This window comes from Sinohyriopsis cumingii, unplaced genomic scaffold (genome assembly GCF_028554795.1).
Source record: "Sinohyriopsis cumingii isolate HCF-2022 unplaced genomic scaffold, ASM2855479v2 utg000198l, whole genome shotgun sequence".
In the NCBI taxonomy this organism is placed as follows: Eukaryota; Metazoa; Mollusca; class Bivalvia; order Unionida; family Unionidae; genus Sinohyriopsis; species Sinohyriopsis cumingii.
The window spans coordinates 2,435,258-2,457,613 of NW_028315875.1; the positions used below are offsets into that span (position 1 = coordinate 2,435,258).

At 36.0% G+C, this 22,356-nt stretch overlaps 1 protein-coding gene and 1 non-coding gene across 2 annotated transcripts in view; one reads left to right on the forward strand and one right to left on the reverse strand.

The window, feature by feature from the left end:
- LOC149774577 (tetratricopeptide repeat protein 19, mitochondrial-like) overlaps positions 1-1,534 on the forward strand; it is a 36,189-nt gene extending 34,655 nt beyond the window's left edge. The window contains exon 2 of the mRNA XM_089945048.1: positions 258-1,534. Within this exon, the coding sequence (XP_089801174.1) occupies positions 400-1,212 (813 nt within the window). The 5' untranslated portion in view covers positions 258-399 and the 3' untranslated portion in view covers positions 1,213-1,534. The remainder of the gene's footprint in view (positions 1-257) is intronic.
- A 19,305-nt stretch (positions 1,535-20,839) lies between these two features.
- Positions 20,840-20,919, reverse strand: Trnap-agg (transfer RNA proline (anticodon AGG)). Its single transcript has one exon. It is a non-coding gene; the product is annotated as a tRNA-Pro (tRNA).
- Between the last annotated feature and the right edge of the window lie 1,437 nt (positions 20,920-22,356).

The following is a 22,356-nucleotide window of genomic DNA, read 5'->3' on the forward strand; positions in this document are numbered from 1 at the left end:
TTACAAAAAGGATGATTCAGGTCAACCGATTTTCTGGAAAAATATCATCTCCAGTGAATAAATTTACATTATAAAAGCATATAATAGATTAAATTTTTTAAAACTGACAAACAATTAAATTAAAATAAATATGAATTAAATCAGATATATGTAACAGCACATGTTGTTAACTTGTTGCATGACAATGACAACTAAAATATTTTAACAAATTGTTACATTTGTGAAGCATAGATTAATTTTATTGTTTCTTTTTTCAGATATGGAGCAAATACAAAGAATGCCCCATACAAGCTGCTGTTTACACTTGGATTTTCTCGATCATTTTTTGGGTTGTTTAAGAAGAAGGAGGTGGAGATTGAAGACATTGGACCATTCATCCTGGAGGCAAGACGTGCTGAAATGGAACTGAAATTCAATGAAGCAGAAAAGCACTACCATGATGCTCTAAAACTGTCAGATGATCTTTTTAGGAAGCAAGAAATTGATGAGACTAAAAATGTTACAAATAAAACCTTCATATATGATGCTTTAGCTAATATGTCCTTAGCCCAAGGCCAGTTTGAAAAGGCTGAGCAGCTGTTAAAAGAAACAATGAAGGGTTGCTTACAGTTAGGAATGGATAAAGAGGATAATGCAATGATTGAAATGTCCATCAAATTAGCCAGTATTTACTCCATTTTGAAACGGAATGATGATGCCAGACTTGGCTTTCAGTTCTGTATTGAAGCTTTAAACAAGAAAGTTGGGGATAATTTTGATGCTGATCACAACAGTTCAGGTCTGTTAGGCATGGCTTTAGAAACCTATGCTAGATTTTTAATGTTTCACGATGAGCTTGATGGGGCAGAGCCAATGTTGACACGAGCTTTTCAAGTGGCAAAAGTTTTGCTTGGACCTGATCACAGTCAAACTTTGACCCTCATGAATGACATTGCTACATTAAAAACTATGAAACAGAATTACCCTGATGCTGAAAAGATCTTGAAGGAGGCAGTCATGCTTGGAGAAAAAATAGATTCAGACCAGTTGCCGAGTTTGTACTGTAATATTGGAGCCCTTTACTTGAGAATGATGCAGTTGCCTGAGGCAGAGGGTGCATGCCAGAAAGGTCTGAATGTGTCATTAAAATTGAAAGACAAATTTGGTATACACTATGCTCAGACTTGTCTGAAGAAACTTAAAGAAGTCAGGGACTCAGAGCTTAAAAAATAGTATTCCTAAACCCATTACAGTTTGCCTGTTTAGTAGATATTATAATATTTACTTGAATTATTGGCATGTAGCTTTTCTTTTCTGTAATTATGTGTACTATTCTGCCATAATTGCAAACCATGTGTTATATGTTAATTTACTTTGATAAATATATCCAGGTTATTAAATATCAGATTTTGTAGAATTGAATTTTTTGTAAACTGATTGAATTTTTACAAACCATGGCAGATTATGTAAGATTTAATTTAAAAGAACTAAAAATATTTGCAAGGACTTCTAAATTTAATACATGTGTAAAATAAAAGTGTGCTTGCGTTCTTTATTTGGGTTTTCATGTTATTTATCTATGCATCCTATTTTTCTCTTTTTGTATAGCTTATATAGATACATTTATTAAGGAATACAGGGAGTTTTAAATAGACCGTGGAACTATGTTGATTCAAACCATGTTAATCTTTATTATCAGTTTCTCTTAAATGTATTTATGTCCCTTGAAAGTGCAAATTTGTTATAAGCTTAAACAAGAATAGCTGCAATTAGTCGTTATCACAGATCCCATGATTTCACTGCATATTTCTAAATCCCTATCGCAGATCCCATGATTTCACTGCATATTTCTAACTCCCAGTTCCTCACTCCACAACAGTGACCTAAGGTTTATGATGCAAATTTGCAAAACAGATATGATTTGTCTTTCTGTTAGTTGCATAAATGAAGTTTTGGTCAGAAAATATTTTAAAATGTGATTGTAGTTGAAAGTTTTGCACTGTTGACATTTCACCCTTTCTCAGGGGCCCCCTATTAACTCCCCTTTTACAGTCACCCCAGGGGCAACATAACTACCAAGTTTTGTAAATTTCCTCCTAGCCATTTATGAGATGTGATAATAGACAGGCATGTGGATGGACAAATGGATCGATGGAAAGAAGGAATGTATCGAATTATATTATATCCCATATCCTATGCTGACACTTGTATAAATGTGTGGGATATTCCATTTTATCTCAAGTCCTTATCTCACCTTAATGAGGTAGAAGATATATATTTTACTAGCCCTGGAATCTGTATTGGTGTGTGCATATTATAAAAGCACAAACATATCTAATACATGGCCTCACTACATGTCAACGTTTCTTTCTTTCCAGGTCCTTGGAAATGTTTAGGAATGGGTTTCATAGTATCCACTCTGTGGTGAGTGGCATAATGGTGTTAACTTTGTACATTTATATTACTTGTACATTCTTGGTTAAGTTTTTGAAATTGACTCCAGTTCATCATAAGAGTTCTTAAGATCTCTAGTTGGTCCTAATTGACTCTGGTTCATTGTAAGACTTCTTAAGATCTCATGTTGGTCCTAATTGACTCCGGTTCATTGTAAGACTTCTTAAGATCTCTAGTTGTTCCTAAATGAAATGGCGCTGAGCTAGCATCCAATATGGCTGCCAACATGAAAATTTTGTTATCGTTATTGTTCGTAAATTGTAAGTCATTTTGACACAAGGTTTTCACCCGATGACTATTTATGGTATCTTGTAGGTTCTAAATGGATATGGTGCCTTGTAAGTTTTAAATTCATATGGTGTCTTGTCGGCTCAAAATTCATATGGTGTCTTGAAGGTTCTAAATTCATATGGTGTCTTGTAAGTTATAAATTCATATCGTGTCTACAGTCTTGTAGACTCTACATTCATATAATGTCTTTAAGTTATAAATTCATATAATGTCTTGTGGGTTCTAAATTCCTATGATTCATACATTTTCATGATGGTAGGTTCCAAATTGATATGGTGTCTTGTAAGTTATAAATTCATATGGTGTTTTGTAGATTTTACATTCATATAATATCTCGTAAGTTATAAATTCCTATAATGTCTTGTAGGTTATAAATTCATATGTTGTCTTGTAGGTTATAAATTATATGATGTCTTGTAGCTAAATTCATATGGTGTCTTGTAAGTTATACATTCATATGATGTCTTGTAAGTTATAAATTTGTATGATGTCTTGTAAGTTCTAAATTCATATGATGTCTTGTAGGCTCTAAAATTCATATGGTGTTGTTGTTATTTTAGGGTTGAATGCCATTTTTCAGTACAAGATAGGCTATACATGGCAGCCAATATAACTGGTGGATGAAGAACCATGGAAAACCCGGGGAAGAACAGCTAACCCATGAGAAGCTACTGGCAAGCTTTCTCACATACCAATGTTAGCCAAGCCTGAGACATGAAACCATGTAGACAGTGGTGAGATGGCAGTGATCTGGAATGGTGAGCGCTTTTGACCACTCAGCCACTAGGGTCCCCTCATAGTGTCTTGCAGGTTCTAAATAGATATGGTGTCTTGTAGGTTCTAAATTCATATGGTGTCTTATACGCTGTAAATGAAAATGAAGCCAGTCTGAGATCCTGTATAGTTGCCTTGGAGACCATCTTGGAAGTCTTGGTATTGATGCTATTGTTAATGGATGGTGATATTGACATGAGGTTTTTACCAAAAGATTTCTTACAATATCTAGTCAGTACAAAATGAAAATGGTGCAGATCATATTTTCAGTGTGGTCACATTAATGACCATCTTTGAAATATTGTAATCACTGCTACTCCAGAATGGTTGGCATATTGATAGTGGGGTTTTCACCAAAAGCCTTACAATATCTTGTTACTCATAAATAAAAATATGGTCAATATAACATCCAATATGCCTGCCATATTGACAGTTTTAAAATACTTGCTGTCACTCCAGAATATTGGTAATGGCTTCTGCACTCAGAAGTTAAAAAGAAGAAATAGTCTTATCTTGAATTCCTAGAGATACTTTTCAGTCTTTAGAGCCTCATTCCATCAGAGTACTCTTGTTTTATTTCAAATATTAAGAAATATATCCTATGACAATGATAACAGAGATAAATATTTAAAAAAACCAGCTAGCAAGATGGCTGTACATTATAAGGACGAGTAAATTCTGTGTTTCAAATAAGCAGGTATATAAACTTGAACTCTGCTAAATTCAAAGTGCAACTTTAAGATCAAACATTTTATGAGACCTATCAATAAAATTAGGTATAGAATTTATGACAAACAAGGTAACAGTTGTTATGACTGGATGGTCTTTAAGTAACAGAAAGAAGCAAAACCAACAAAACTTAACAAATAATTTGGTTCTCTAAGTCTACACAAAAAACGATGGGTGCCATCTTTCTTCTGTACTAAGACAACTGGGGAACTTTACAGGGAGTCGGCAGGTTTGATCACTCAAAGAGCAATAATTTGTTCAATTTCTTCCCTTACCACTTGTTGCTTTGTGTGGGGCAAAGGGTAAACTTTACATTGAACTGGTGGACGTCCACTAGCTTTAAACTGAACTCTGTGAGTGACATTCTCTCTTGTTCAACCTTAAGTACATCGGAATACCCTGTCAGCAACGTCTGTACCTCCTTCAGCATAGGGTCACACTCCACGTCTGATGGTGTCGCAGCCTTCGGTGACGATTGTTACAACCACGAAATCGCCAGGGGGCTCTCGTTCTCTATATTTCTTAAGGAGGCTGGCGTGGTAAAGATTCTCCTTAGTTGGTAGCCATATCCGGTAGGTTTGACCCCAACTTTCTCGGTTACGACGAACGGCCTTCTGCACAAAATGTATTGCTTGTTGTGTTTTTGGGGCAACAGCAACAACACCTTGTCTCCTACCTTGTACTGGCGTGACGAGACTTCGCTTGCTTGAGATTCTCCTTTGCTAACGTGCAGACTTCTTCCAGTTTGTTTGATAGTTATTACGTACTCTTTAACAGCCTGGTCGTCAGTCCACAACTGCATTAGTTTGAAGGGGGAAAACCCCAAACTCGCTTGCGGCACTTCCCGATGTACAGAAAGCATGGCAGGAATATACCGATCATAATCGTTAGGACGGCCTTCAATCAGCTTCTCAAGGGTGCTATTCAGAGTCCCGTTAAACCGTTCGACAAGTCCTTTGGAGTTGGGGTGATACTGTTTAGTAGTGAGATGCTTAATCGACATTAGACAATTCACCTCCTCCATCACCTGACTCATGGATTGCATCTCTTGGTCGGCCAAGATCTCGTCAGGCACTCCAACTCGTGACCAAATCCCAAGCAGAGCTTCAGTATCGGTTTCCGAAATTGCATTGCCTAACACGACAGCCTTCTAATAGCGTGTAGCGTGATCAACGACCGTTAAAATATAATGATTTCCTTGTGTGAACACCGGTTTTATCAGTCTGTTCAATTCTATCGCTACTCGGCAGAACGGTTCATCGATAAGAGGTGTATTCCCCAAGAGAACGGGTCGATTATGTTTTTGGTGCCATTCTCTGACACCTGTCACATGAGAAACAAAACCGCTTAACATATCTCTGGACAGTCATGCGTCTTGGCAATTCCCATGTGCCCGCCCATGAGACTTTAATGTGCGAGTTTCAATACTTCTCGTTCGGCAAGACGACTTGTTTGAAGTGCTTGTGTCCTTTTCTGGCGTGGCGTGACAAGATCCCCTTTTTGTGTATAAACTTAACCTTGATTTTCGGAGTTTTTTCTCCATTCCTTCTGCACCGCGTTTATGCACCTTCTCCAGAGTTTCGTTCACTTGCTAAAGTTTCTTCAGCTCGGCTGGCAGTAAGCTACCAACTGGCAACAACGTAACTTCCATTGGCGTTGACTTCCCCTGACGACGCTTGGAACTAGTGTCCACTGCATTTACTGGTACAGGTGTACAGGTTTCAGTGTTTGGCTGGAGTAAAACAAAATGACATCATGACATCATGTGACAACCCAGACATGTGCGAGGCTTCGATTTTCCGTTTACATACGGTGAATAGAGGTCAATGAGGTCAACGGGTAATGAGTCACGCGTTCTGTTGGAGTACTGGACCTCAATTATGTCCCCTGTATAGTCCTCTGGCTTCACGTACTTGTCGACAAGGTCGGGATAACTAAACCTAGTGTCGTATAAGATGGCGTCATCCCCATTGATGTTGGTGACTAAAAGGTTTACTAGTTTATAGCTTGCCTCGGTTCCAGGTTTTTACCTGGCAACATCATTCACCTGGGTCTGCATGCCATTGAGATAGTCCCTGGCTCTCGCCGTCCTGCAAAGTCCTTTTCGGTGGTCAAGGCCGGTCCGGCTATGTGGACGTAATACTTACCCATAGATCCACTTCCAACCTTCCCGTTCCCATGACGGTTACGTATGGTTGACTCTCCCTCAACCACACGGCGTGACTCAGCGGAGCCAGATCTGTTCTTAGTTCCAGAGACTCAAGTCTTTAAATGCCTTTGTTCATTTCTTTCCGTCAAGCTGACAATCTCTTCGAGAGTCTTATGCTCTCTCCACTAGGAAACTGTCAATGCTTGACTATATGTACTCAGGACGTGTTCCTTAAGTATCTCTTCACGTAAATCTTCATATAACTCGGCTGGGAAATTGGGAGTTGGGTCTCCATTAGCTTTCTCATTGACTCTCAAAAAAGTTTCCGGTATGTTTCGGCGATCAGCCGATAATGACACAGAAGGGCCTTCTTCAGTGTGTTGTAATCGTCTGCCTGGTCTACTGCTAAGTTGTGATAAACTTCCCTATCGGCACCTTGCAGAAAGGCCGAAATGTTGATTGCCCAATGTTGTTCAGGAATCTTATGTAGGCACCAGAATTTTTCGAATTGAACGAGGAAATCGTAAGTTGATTCTACCTTTTCATTAAATCGTGGTATATTTATTTGGACAATACGGTGGTAAGTAGTCGGTCGTCCATTTTCTCCAGGACTCGAACTGGTGTCATCTCTATCTGCTGTTCTAGCCTCTACTCGTAATCTTTCCATCTTGAGAGCATGAGCGATCTCTCTTTCCTTCACAGCAGCTACTATCCTGGACATCTCTTTAGAATTCTCTTTCTCAACAGCTTCTATCATGGCCAACTATTTCTGGGTCTCTCTCTCTCTATCTCTCTCTCTCTCGACCGCTCGTCATTCTGCTTCTTTCTCTGCCTTTGATTCTTTAATTCGTTTTTGAATGTATGCTGTGACTTGGTCCAGCTAGTAATCTAAGTATTCTATGCCAATGGCACAATACTCATTTTTCCTCTGTCTTTCCATCGCCATTGTAAAGTAATACTACTATCAATAAGTGATACCTTGCCTCAACTTAATACAGAGGTAGCAGATGCTCTAAATTCTTATCAACGAAATACTTACCCGTCTCCAACAGACCGACTTTCCGCAGGTAAGATATACATAAAACCTCCCCTAATAAAGAAAACGAAAGATTTACGCAATAAAACTTTCTTTTATATATATGTCAAGCATACATATGATGCTATATAGATAAAATTATATAGATGTTTTATAAATGACACAAAATATACATAAAGCAACATAGTACACGGGGGATTGTATATGCAATCAGATTGTTTTAACCATGATGTATATACTGTCAGTGTTGTATTCTTGCAATATCAAACTCAAATTCAACAATCTCTGTTTTGTTTTTCATTTTGTCAATGAAGGAATGTTGAGTTGTGATCACTGAACACAACAATCAGAGAAGGAGCTGAATTAATACTTCATAGTGTTACAAAGCCATTAATAAAGCAAAAAATTCGATGGTGGAATAATTTATATGGTGCTTGTTTAATTTTGTTTATAAAAAAATACCACATTGGATGATCGACACCATATTTGTCTTGAATCAATCTTCCACCAACCTCTACATTATTTTGCATCAGCATAAATTTTAAATGATTGGTTGAAATTTGGAGCTGATTCAACTTGTGCACTGATATATATGGCCTTTAATTTATCGAATGCCTCCTGATATTTGTCAGACCAATACAGCTTGGATTTCTTACTTAATACATTGTCAGGGTTTAAGCAATTATGGGAAATTTGTAGCAAAATTTCCGATATTATCGAGCCATACCCCCAAAATATCATCAGGTAGATGTTACTGGAAGTCACTGGGAGTTTAGAGAGACATTTGACCTCAGTTTCTATAGATTGGATTTGGCCGTGTCCCGCAATATGCCCTAAAATCGCAACACAAGCATGGCCAAACTCACTGTTGCCTAAATTAATTGTCAAATTTGCATCACTCATTGAATCAAAGAATGTCCAAATGGTTCCAGATGATCTCTCCAGGTAAAATTGTAGATGATGAGATCATCAATGTACGCCTCGCAGATATCTTGACCAGATGTAATCATGTTCATTAAATGCTGGAATGTTGAGGGAGAATGTTTCATACCAAATAGTATTCCTTTTTATTGACACGTCCATCTGGAGTCACGAATACCGAAACAAAATATTTGCTCTTTCCGTGAGTGGAATGTGCTAGAATCCTTCAAAAGGTTAAACTTGGTGGCATATTTTGCATTTCCAGTTATGTCAATGCAGACATCTATTCTTGGTATTTTCTGTAATCTGAACACATACGGAAATTATTATCTGGTTTTTGGCTGAAGAATACATGGTGAACAACAGTTAGTTTTGCTTCGTTCAGTAAAATCTTTCTGCAGCAAATACTGGATGTTATTTTTCAGGCATTCAACCTATGATGATGTTTTATAGGATGACAATCTACCATTTCAACATCATGGTAGATTTCATTTGTTCATGCTGGAAGATCTGGAAACAAGTGTTCATACTCACAAAACAGCTGTTTTAATTTACTCTTTTTTTTGTGTAACTGTAGATGCGAAAGTTTCTGGTCCAGATTGTTTACTATTTCTGAATTTCGAAGATTATTTAAAGTAAAGCCACAACAGTCAAATTGCATGCCATCGTTTAAATTCTCATTGTGTAGGGCAGGTATAACTAATTTGATTGAATGATTAATTTGGCTATCTTTATCAATACACTCCTTTAACATAAATAGTAAACTTGTTTCTGTTTCCAACTCCAGTGTGTCATAATGATATAATTTAAGTAATTTACTTAATTTTCAATTGTGTAAGGACCATACTATATGGCCTGAAGAGGATTTTGAGGTATGGGCAAGAGAGACAGAAATCATAAGACTGAAAACTTCTTTTCGTGTATCAAAGCAATAAGACAGAATCATATTCTTCAAAGTCTGATGAAATATTTCCATCTTCCCTTAATTTTCAGGGTGATGGGTAGAAGGTTTAAACTGTTAGATGCCTAATTCATGCATAATTTTTTCGGAATATTCTATACGTAAAATGTATCCTGGATCAGATTTGGGAAGGTGTTTTAGTATTATATTTATCAAAGGAATTGCCTCTGGAAATTGTGTGGATGCACTTATTATGGTCAACAAGTATTGGTGGCCTGACTTGGTCTTAGGTTAGGCACTGACACAGTCCACCTTGATTTTGCTAAATGGCTCATCATATGCATGGATAGTTTGCAGATGAGCCATATATATGTTCTTATTTGGTTTTCCTACCGTTTGACAAGTGTGACAAGATCTAAAGTATTTAGAAACATCACTCTTAATGTTCGTCTGATAAAAATTATTCACGGTCTCATGATAGTCTTATTGAATCCTAGGGCTAGACTAAGCATTTGTGTGGCTTCAGTTTCGCTAATAGCGCTCGAAAAAAAAACATGAGATGACAGGTTCTTGCTTTTGAAGGACAACAAATGATTTTCTTTCATATTATAATACAGAGAATGAGTAGTAAACGAGTTTCACTGATCAATACCTCTTGATTCATCAATACCAGGGGCAAAAGATACCTTTAAAAAGACCGAGCAATACGTGTGTCAGCTAGAATCCCTGATCAACGTCATTCTCAAAACCTCTTTTTGTCATAGCTCTAAAAACTGCACAAGCACGGTAGAATTGAGGAATTTAAATCTCAACTGGATCAAACGTTTGATCTAAGCAAGGCTTGTCAGTTACAAATTTATTTACCACAACCATATCTCCAGATAGGTCATCGTCTGGTAATAAATGAACACCCTGAATGGGTAAAGAATTCACCGCTCCATTAGTCATGGTCGCGAGACTAAGTCTGAAGCCAAATTCACACTATAGAGAGGAACACCAGCAAAAACGCACTCCTCTCCCTGAATAAGAAATTTTTCACTAGAAGAAGACTTCTCAGACAAAGGGAAAATACTTGATAATAAAAGCCTCTGGGAAGTCATAGATACTTTCGACATGAATGGTTTATAATTCTCAATAACAAGATAAGATTGGGGCTTCTTTCACCCAACCAATGTATTGCTGGCTTTCAAACACAAGACCGTGGCCGCGACCTCTTACAAACAAGAGCGTTTGGAAATGCTCTATGATTCCTCTAATGCTTTTTTTTCCAACATATAACAACCAGAAATAACGTGTCCTTTCTTCTCACGATAAGTGCACGTAGGAAGGTTAACAAATTCTGATCATAGTTATCGGAAATTTGATTTGTAAAACTGCCAGAATGAGATTTGGAAGTACTCGTATGAGACTGGGATGGTTTTTTAAAAAAAAATCTGAAAGGAAAATGTATTGACAAATGAAGCTTTGTGAGTCACTTAGTCACCACAGCCTTGGCTTCGCACCACCTATCAAACAGTTTTTTTCCAGTGCAATTTTGACATGAGTCTGTCCAGTTTCTTTACTGCTATTCCGAAACCTTTGTCGATAAGCCGCAGGTACCAATTAATAACCCTTCAAGATACACCCCATAACTGTATAATAATCAGCGTTTTGTTCTTCCGACAGTTAAGTGTTGACTTCACGAGCTTTGCTGATAAGTACACTTTGTAATACTAAAATCCCGTGCTCTCTTGGCCACTGTAAACTTTTAGCAGTTTTCTCAAAATGAGGAAAATATTAACTAATCTTTGTTTAAAACAAGTATTATGGCAATATTTATTGTAACATTTAAACCTGAACTTGTGTGTAATGGTAGCGTGCTTTCCACCTGCCAGTTCTAATTATTTTAATTTGAATTGCACTTCTCTTTCTTCTACCTGCATTTGCCTCACTTCTCTTTCTTCTTTGTCTTATTGGAATTTGCATTTCATTTGCATTTTTATCTGTTTTTCCTCTACCTCTCCCATTTCTCTCTCTACATTTGTATCTCCCTCACTTATTTTTCTCATTGATTTTGAATTCCATCATTTCTTTTTGAAGTTGAAGCTTTTTAAACTCTATTTCCAGCTAGTTGTTTATTTAAATTCTTGTAATATCATTCCAGACCAAGGTAGACACTAAATCAAACTCATATCTCTTTCATCAAAACATTTCTTTTTTGGAAAATACAGGGTCAAAATATTTTTTCCTTTTTTTGTTTTACTAAAGACATTTTTACTTCCGAAATAGAATAATGTCTTGCAAGCTCAAGCAACACTTCCTTTTACAATACTCTAACCCTACCTGAGTAGGATTTGAAACAAAGACCTCCATTTTAGATTATTTTGCTAAAGCTTGTTGGCTTCACTTAACGTTTCTCATATATAAGAAATTAAAATATTTACCAGAGACAATGAAAATTCCGAAAAAAAGTGAATCTGAATTTCAAAAGCAATTATAATTTTTTTAAAACTTTTAACAGAAATTCGTATACCTGATGACACCACGAATTTTGTTACGATTCTATGGTCTTTAATTAAAAATAGGAAGCAAATCCACATGTTTCGTAAAATTTATCGAATAATTTAACTATCTAAATTATTAAATGAAAATGTAAGAACTTGACAGTATTGTGAATTACATCTCAGATAAACAAAATCACAAGTCCGAACGAATAGAGTGTTCCGAATGAAGTTAACGTCTTGAATGTGCTGATGTATAAATAGCATTGAATGTGTGTTCCGAATGAAGTTAACGTCTTGAATGTGCTGATGTATAAATAGCATTGAATGTGTGTTCCGAATGAAGTTAACGTCTTGAATGTGCTGATGTATAAATAGCATTGAATGTGATAAACTGCAAGCAGTCTCGATGTACCACAGTGCCATTGTGCAAAATGTCTTTGAATGAAATCACAATAATTCAGAATATTGTTTCGTCCAAGAAGACATATGAGCACTTTGTAATATACAATAAATAATTCAAATAAATAACTAATCTCAAATTTAATCTAAACACATTAAATACTTCTGCAGACTGAAAATGAAACCAGAACACAAATAGGGATAATTGTTCACTTATTCCGCCTTTTAAACATCATCACCTCTCTATGACACTATACAACCCCACCTGACTTATAATGCAATACTCAATTATCCCACCTGATTTATTTCGCAATACAGTACTAAAACTTAACCAAGGAAGTTCATCTCAAACTATAAACAGGTTCAACATCCAAACAAAAATCCTATTTATAGCTTCAATTATCTTAAAAAGTGGCTGAACAAGATGTTTATAAATAATCATTACAATCTAAAATCGCGGCATATATAAACTACACAATATTGATATACATAAACTATATAGCCTTTCCATTGCTGGTGCGCTGTGAAATCCACGATCGACTCTGTCTGTCTGTCTGTCTATCTATCTATCTATCTATCTATCTATCTATATATATATATATATATATATATATATATATATATATATATATATATATATATATATATATATATATGATGCTGAAAACCGTGCACATTCTGGGTATTTCCTGTTTCCATGGTTTTGACTGGCAGATACGGTGAACAACTAAACACCAGATATGGGACTTCTCAAAATTCATTATATCAACTTGTCTTAGTCAAGCCATTTATATGTTCCCCCCACCCCATCGCAAGGTAATATTCAGATGTCACTTGATTCAGTGTACAGATTGGTTCTTTCTGAGAATCAGTAAAGAAGTCGCTGACTAAACGTATTTGGACGTTAGGTGTTTCCGACTGTTTAAACATTTTCTTCTTACGTACTACGGACAAAGGGGCGTGAAAAACTTATCACCAGGACATAGAGCAATCCGTATAACTAAACCACTGTCCCCCTGTCTGCACTATATAAATCTCATTAGTGCCTCACATCATGTGGTTTGATTAATGTTGTGTCAGCACATAACACCTTTTGTAATGAAGGACGTCATTTCAACTTGGGGGGTGGGGGTGCAAAACTTGATTGGGAGTGTCAAAGCTTGATTTGGTGTGTGTGTGTGGAGGGGAACTTGACGGGCTTGTTCATTTTCATTTTTAGTCTACAGCGATTTTACAGCACATGCAAATTGGGGGAGGGGACATGCAACACCCCTGCCCCCCCCCCCCATTGACGTCTCTGTTTGTAATGCTTAGGCCTGAATTATTGGGACAAAAATAATTTGACTATCACCCTCTAAGACGTTTTGGGGGGATCTGATCAAAAAACTTCACCATCTCTCTTTGCCAGTATTGTCTACTGATTAGTAGTTACAATTTTCGATGTAGTAAGTCAACTGTTTGTCAATTAATAAGTGATTTTTGAAAGGAAAACTGTTGCTGGGTAAAACTCTAAGGTATAGATTTCGGACAGAAGTCTTTTTGTTGAATAAATGATTAGTTTAAGAGGAAATTAGTAAATCTTAGACGGGTAATACTATCAGTAAAACAGCATCAATACCATACTGAAAGTGACACTTTTTCCGGTATATTCACTAATTAGGTACATCTTTTTTTGTCAAAACTGACTCAGATAAAAAAAAGTATCTCTATTTGTTGTTATTTCTTAAAAATTAATTCAAAGTTTCATTGCCGATAATCATAGTTTAATGCATATTGCTCCAGTTGAAGCAAGCTAGGGCGAAAGATGAAACGTATGAACGTGTCTCTTCGGTTACCTTACCACAGGTACATATGGAATGCCTAAATAGGCAAGGTTATGAATTTTAAATGAAAATAATTTACTTTATTAACAAAAATTAACAATGGGCTACCTAAATAACAATAAATTAAGTATTCTAAATCATTCATTTATTTAGGAAATTGGGTCCTTTACGAATTCGAAGTGAATGTACATACACGATTTGTTTTATGAGCAACAGTTTCAAGTATATTACGAACAAGATTATATATATATATATATATATATATATATATATATATATATATATATATATATATATATGTGTGTGTGTGTGTGTGTGTGTGTGTGTGAAATCGAAAAGATTATGACAACCATAAGAATGAATATTAAAAAGTATGTACTCGTAGAATATAAAGAATGTGATAAATCGTTAGATTCACTGGGATCAACAGGAAACATTAATATCATTAAGATAAAAGATGAAATAGAAAAAGAAAATTCTGAGTTGTGAAAAAAATACGTTTTTTTTCTAGAATGTTATAGATGAACATTAAACAGTGAAATATAGAATTAAAGAGTTAAACATGCATGACATGTGAAGGTATGTTGATGACAAAACCAGAGAGAAATAAAGTAACTAAAATATCCCGAATCGCATGTAGATAACAAAATGGTGAAGCGGCGAAAGGTAATAAATAAAGTTATCGAGGAAATTATACAAGATAACGTTTAAAAAAAATGAAGTTGATTCCATTTCTGCAACAAATTTCTGTAAAACAAACACATTCTTAAAGACTACAAGTTTTTTTTTGTCAATGGGATTTTCAACATAATGAAAACTAGGAAATGTCACAAAATTATGATGAAATTTAAAGAGTTTTTAAAAATTAACCAAAGCAGTGAAAAGGAAAGCGATTTTTTTTTACTATATTGACAAAGTAAAATGTAAAATACATTGTAAAGGTATGTACATGTGGAGATTTTGAAGATAAAATAGTTTAAGTTGCTATCTTGATGTAAATAAAATTAAACATTTTAAATACATGATGCACCCAGTTGTAGAACTTTTCAAATCCAACAAACAAATGTTTGACAAAATGGAGGCATGAAATGCAAAATGTCAGGTATGTACAGCCCGTTTAAAATCAACGTGATTATTACAAAAAGTGACATATGAATTTGAAACAAACAACACAAAACATCTAAACAGAGGACAATGTATTTGCATAAGAACTTTTCATTCACAAAGTTTAGGGAACACTATTCGACATAAAATTTCTCGAATTAACTGATGGACATACATTTGTTTACTCACATACACAAACACTATACTGCTTTTGTAGATTCGTAGACTAGCTTTTCTGCAGACCATGAAGAAATGGTGAAAACATTACATATTACATGAATCCATTCCTAAAGTAATGGTTGTTAAAATGTGCGGTGTAGAGGGATATAACAACTTGCAAAATGAATAACGAGAATCTACATAATCACAAGATGCTGAAAGAACTCTACTTGAAAGAAATAAAGCAAATTCATATAGTTCAGACATAACAATATATTGTTTGATTGGCAGATGTGCAGATGCGTTGAGTATCTTATTCATTTTGCAAAAAAAAAAACAAGTGTGGTTCCTTTTTCTAAACCTAAGTTGATGGTAAATCCTTATAAAAGAAGTCCTTAGGTAGCATACAAATCAACGTACCTAAAGGATAAATACTATATGCAGTGTACACCTCTCCTCACCATACAACACAATTATGTCAACGTATAATCCATTACTAGAGTCTTTAACTATTTTACCAGACAAACGATAAGCTGAGAATAAAACCATCATCAACACAATTTACCATGCAAAACTAAAGCATTCTTGTGCAAAAGCTACTGAATTTTCCACTTGGTCCTTGCAAAACTAAAGCATTCTTGTGCAAAAGCTACTGAATTTTCCACTTGGTCCTTGCAAAACTAAAGCATTGTTGTGCAAAAGCTACTGCATTTTCCACTTGGTCCTTGCAAAACTAAAGCATTCTTGTGCAAAAGCTACTGAATTTTCCACTTGGTCCTTGCAAAACTAAAGCATTGTTATGCAAAAGCTACTGAATTTTCCACTTGGACCTTGCAAAACTAAAGCATTGTTATGCAAAAGCTACTGAATTTTCCACTTGGTCCTTGCAAAACTAAAGCATTCTTGTGCAAAAGCTACTGAACTTTCCACTTGGACCTTGCAAAACTAAAGCATTCTTGTGCAAAAGCTACTGAATTTTCCACTTGGTCCTTGCAAAACTAAAGCATTCTTGTGCAAAAGCTACTGAATTTTCCACTTGGTCCTTGCAAAACTAAAGCATTCTTGTGCAAAAGCTACTGAATTTTCCACTTGGTCCTTGCAAAACTAAAGCATTCTTGTGCAAAAGCTACTGAATTTTCCACTTGGTCCTTGCAAAACTAAAGCATTCTTGTGCAAAAGCTACTGAATTTTCCACTTGGTCCTTGCAAAACGAAAGCATTGTTACGCAAAAGCTACTGAATTTTCCACTTGGTCCTTGCAAAACTAAAGCATTTTTGTGCAAAAGCTACTGAATTTTCCACTTGGACCATGCAAAACTAAAACATTCTTGTGCAAAAGCTACTGAATGTTCCACTTGGTCCTTGCAAAACTAAAGCATTCTTGTGCAAAAGCTACTGAATTTTCCATTTGGACCATGCAAAACTAAAGCATTCTTGTGCAAAAGCTACTGAATTTTCCGCTTGGACCATGCAAAACTAAAGCATTCTTGTGCAAAAGCTACTGAATTTTCCGCTTGGTCCTTGCAAAACTAAAACATTCTTGTGCAAAAGCTACTGAATTTTCCACTTGGTCCTTGCAAAACTAAAGCATTCTTGTGCAAAAGCTACTGAATTTTCCACTTGGACCATGCAAAACTAAAGCATTCTTGTGCAAAAGCTACTGAATTTTCCACTTGGTCCTTGCAAAACTAAAGCATTCTTGTGCAAAAGCTACTGAATTTTCCACTTGGACCTTGCAAAACTAAAGCATTGTTATGCAAAAGCTACTGAATTTTCCACTTGGACCTTGCAAAACTAAAGCATTCTTGTGCAAAAGCTACTGAATTTTCCACTTGGTCCTTGCAAAACTAAAGCATTCTTGTGCAAAAGCTACTGAATGTTCCACTTGGTCCTTGCAAAACTAAAGCATTGTTATGCAAAAGCTACTGAATTTTCCACTTGGTCCTTGCAAAACTAAAGCATTCTTGTGCAAAAGCTACTGAATTTTCCACTTGGTCCTTGCAAAGCTAAAGCATTCTTATGCAAAAGCTACTGAATTTTCCACTTGGTCCTTGCAAAACTAAAGCATTGTTATGCAAAAGCTACTGAAGTTTCCACTTGGTCCTTGCAAAACTAAAGCATTGTTATGCAAAAGCTACTGAAGTTTCCACTTGGACCATGCAAAACTAAAGCATTGTTATGCAAAAGCTACTGAAGTTTCCACTTGGTCCTTGCAATACTAAAGCATTCTTGTGCAAAAGCTACTGAATTTTCCACTTGGACCTTGCAAAACTAAAGCATTGTTATGCAAAAGCTACTGAAATTTCCACTTGGACCTTGCAAAACTAAAGCATTGTTATGCAAAAGCTACTGAATTTTCCACTTGGTCCTTGCAAAGCTAAAGCATTCTTGTGCAAAAGCTACTGAATTTTCCACTTGGTCCTTGCAAAACTAAAGCATTCTTGTGCAAAAGCTACTGAATTTCCACTTGGTCCTTGCAAAACTAAAGCATTCTTGTGCAAAAGCTACTGAATTTTCCACTTGGTCCTTGCAAAACTAAAACATTCTTGTGCAAAAGCTACTGAATTTTCCACTTGGTCCTTGCAAAACTAAAGCATTCTTGTGCAAAAGCTACTGAATTTTCCACTTGGACCTTGCAAAACTAAAGCATTCTTGTGCAAAAGCTACTGAATTTTCCACTTGGTCCTTGCAAAACCAAAGCATTCTTGTGCAAAAGCTACTGAATTTTCCACTTGGTCCTTGCAAAACTAAAGCATTCTTGTGCAAAAGCTACTGAAGTTTCCACTTGGTCCTTGCAAAACTAAAGCATTCTTGTGCAAAAGCTACTGAATTTTCCACTTGGTCCTTGCAAAACTAAAGCATTGTTATGCAAAAGCTACTGAAATTTCCACTTGGTCCTTGCAAAACTAAAGCATTCTTGTGCAAAAGCTGCTGAATTTTCCACTTGGTCCTTGCAAATCTAAAGCATTCTTGTGCAAAAGCTACTGAATTTTCCACTTGGTCCTTGCAAAACTAAAGCATTGTTGTACAAAAGCTACTGAATTTTCCACTTGGACCTTGCAAAACTAAAGCATTGTTATGCAAAAGCTACTGAATTTTCCACTTGGTCCTTGCAAAGCTAAAGCATTCTTGTGCAAAAGCTACTGAATGTTCCACTTGGTCCTTGCAAAACTAAAGCATTGTTGTGCAAAAGCTACTGAATTTTCCACTTGGTCCTTGCAAAACTAAAGCATTGTTATGCAAAGCTACTGAATTTTCCACTTGGTCCTTGCAAAACTAAAGCATTCTTGTGCAAAAGCTACTGAATTTTCCACTTGGTCCTTGCAAAACTAAAGCATTCTTGTGCAAAAGCTACTGAATTTTCCACTTGGTCCTTGCAAAACTAAAGCATTCTTGTGCAAAAGCTACTGAATTTTCCACTTGGTCCTTGCAAAACTAAAGCATTCTTGTGCAAAAGCTACTGAATTTTCCACTTGGTCCTTGCAAAACTAAAGCATTCTTGTGCAAAAGCTACTGAATTTTCCACTTGGTCCTTGCAAAACTAAAGCATTCTTGTGCAAAAGCTACTGAATTTTCCACTTGGTCCTTGCAAAACTATAGCATTCTTGTGCAAAAGCTACTGAATTTTCAACTTGGACCTTGCAAAACTAAAGCATTGTTATGCAAAAGCTACTGAATTTTCCACTTGGTCCTTGCAAAACTAAAGCATTCTTGTACAAAAGCTACTGAATTTTCCACTTGGACCTTGCAAAACTAAAGCATTGTTATGCAAAAGCTACTGAATTTTCCACTTGGACCTTGCAAAACTAAAGCATTGTTATGCAAAAGCTACTGAATTTTCCACTTGGTCCTTGCAAAGCTAAAGCATTCTTGTGCAAAAGCTACTGAATGTTCCACTTGGACCTTGCAAAACTAAAGCATTGTTATGCAAAAGCTACTGAATTTTCCACTTGGTCCTTGCAAAACTAAAGCATTGTTATGCAAAAGTTACTGAATTTTCCACTTGGTCTTTGCAAAGCTAAAGCATTCTTGTGCAAAAGCTACTGAATGTTCCACTTGGACCTTGCAAAACTAAAGCATTGTTGTGCAAAAGCTACTGAATTTTCCACTTGGTCCTTGCAAAACTAAAGCATTGTTATGCAAAAGTTACTGAATTTTCCACTTGGTCCTTGCAAAACTAAAGCATTGTTATGCAAAAGCTGCTGAATTTTCCACTTGGTCCTTGCAAAACTAAAGCATTGTTATGCAAAAGCTACTGAATTTTCCACTTGGTCCACTATCATTCTGAACATTTTGTAAAGCTAATCATTCCGGCTTCTTTTTAACTTGTTCACAATATATTACATTATAAGAAATGGCATCTTCTTTTAAAGTTTTTTTTTATGAAATACAGAACTTTACACACCTGATATTAATCAGGACCACGAGATGTACAAGAATTAAGGCCAGTAGGAAACGACTGCAAATGGTGACATTTGAAAAAGTATTGCTGTCGAATGTTTGAAACACAATTCAAAAGTTACCCCAAGTAACAAGTACGCTATGAATGTCACCACCTATAAATAAATTGTTAGAATTCAATAACCAGATATCAATATATGTGTTTCTTATAAGAGAAAAAGTTTTCATGGTGATTTTGTTCATCTAATGTTACGGGACCGTTTTCAGACAGTTACTGAGAAGTATTACTAAGATTTTAAATATCAGTCAAGATGTAGAAGAAAATAGGCCTAAACATTATGTCTGTAATCTTTGGTTCTCTGTTAGATAAATAGCAGGAGACAACATATGTATAGCAGCGTGGCATGGACTTTCTTTTATCTATAAATTAATTACAGACGTAGCAGAATCAGTGCTAATCAGAACTGAAGAATTTGTAAGGGCGTTAGTTCGTTTGTACCTAAAATATCGATATAAAAGTGGTTGAGAAAGAAGTCATAAAATTGACAGTGACATAAACCTAAACAATAACCATAATACTAGTCTCTGAGACGATTTACAAAGACTTGATGCATCTCATAGTCGGTTTCTACCAACAAGTTGTTAGTCAAATACGTAACACTATGGAGGTTAACAACTGTATAGGTGTGAAAACATGGAGGAGTGTGTGTGTGTGTGTGTGTGTGTGTGTGTGATTTACATTATTATCGTAGCTATAAAAAAAAATTCAGTCACATCGCTTCGATGGCTGCAGTGTGAACGTTTTTAGTGATGTCTAGCACTGGGGCATCATGCCGCAGACATGTAGCATGATGTCCCACCCAGTCACATTATCCTGACCTGACACCAAGCCGACCAGTCCTAACACTATTCTCTTAGTGCTGAGCGCCAAGCGAGGCAGCTGTTTGTACCATTTTTTTTAAAGCCTATGGTATGACTTGGCCGGGGATCGATTGTTGTTACTGCTGTTGTTGTAGGGTTTAACGCTACTTTTCAGCCCACGATAGGCTATACATGGCGGCCAGTATTAATGGTGGAGGAAGAACCCGGGAAAACCCCGGAAAGAACCACCGACCCACGAGAAGCTACTGGCAAGCTTTCTCACATACCCACATAGGCTGAATCGGAGACTCGAACCCACACAGACAGAGGTGAGATGGCAGTGATCCGTAACGGAGAGCGCTTTAGACCACTCGGCCACTCCGGGGCCCCGTCGGGGATCGAACCCACGACCTCCCGCATCCTAGGCGGACGCTCTAACCACTAGGCCACCGGAGCGGTTAAAGACATGGAGGAAACTAGTTGACAACACACTGGACTGTGAGAGCTAACACAGGAGCAGATCTGCACCAAAAGGCCCAACAGATTGACGAGAACAGGAAAAAGATTTTCGATGGAAAGGAATTGTTTATAGAAAGATTCAATACTTTATCTACTGCTGTACACGTTTGGAAAACGATAAGATAATGATCACTTAAACAAGATAATATGTAAAACCGATTTAAAACACTTTAAACACGAAGATGATGTAGAACGCGACACTGAGAAAACAAACACTGAAATGATTTAGAAAGCGAAACTGAGAAAACAATCACCGGAAAACTGTGGCATTTCCAAACGGGAACATTACAGAAAGACGAGAATAATGAAATCCAACAGAAGGATCAGGAAATCCGACAATGCCATCCATGAGTTCCGCATAAAAATACTTAATTGCTAACACTGATATCCTATCATAGTGACAGAAAAAGAATTTGTATCAGATATAACCAGACATGATAGACAAGAAAGAAATACAAGGTAAATAATAATGACAAAGGGTGTCATCTTCGATGAATTTTAAGGGTGTTATCTTCGATGAATTTTAAGGGTGTTATCTTCGATGAATTTTAAGGGTGTTATCTTCGATGAATTTTAAGGGTGTCATCTTCGATGAATTTTAAGGGTGTTATCTTCGATGAATTTTATAACAAGCTGCATGTTGAGCTTGAACAATTAAAGAAAATATTGATTGAGAAATGGTCAGCAATATTGATTGAGAAATGGTCAGCAATATTTATTGAGAAATGGTCAGCAATATTGGTATGATATTAGGTTATATTAACAATTCAAGAAAAAATTGACTGAGAAATGGTCAGCAATATTGGTATGATATTAGGTTATATTAACAATTAAAGAAAATATTGACTGAGAAATGGTCAGCAATATTGGTATGATATTAGGTTATATTAACAATTAAAGAAAATATTGACTGAGAAATGGTCAGCAATATTGGTATGATATTAGGTTATATTAACAATTAAAGAAAATATTGACTGAGAAATGGTCAGCAATATTGGTATGATATTAGGTTATATTAACAAAATATACAATTTTGTAATTTTTAAAGAAATATTTAACTAGTTCAGAACAAATGTTAACAATAGAAGCAGGTTCACTCATAATTAAATTAGATAAAAAGACACGTATTAACAAGAACTAGAAGAACTGATAGAGTACAAACCGAAAGTAGGGAGCAGCATATAGATAAATATGACTATCCTGAAAAGGAATCTTGGTGCAAATAATATTGCATGGTCTCAAATAATTAGAACATTAAAACATTAAATATATAAACACACGAATGAATTCGATTACAAAACCAAACTAATGCCTATATGTATTTTGATTTGATTTCTTTTCCTTCATTGTACTGAGTTAGGAGTAAACAGATGG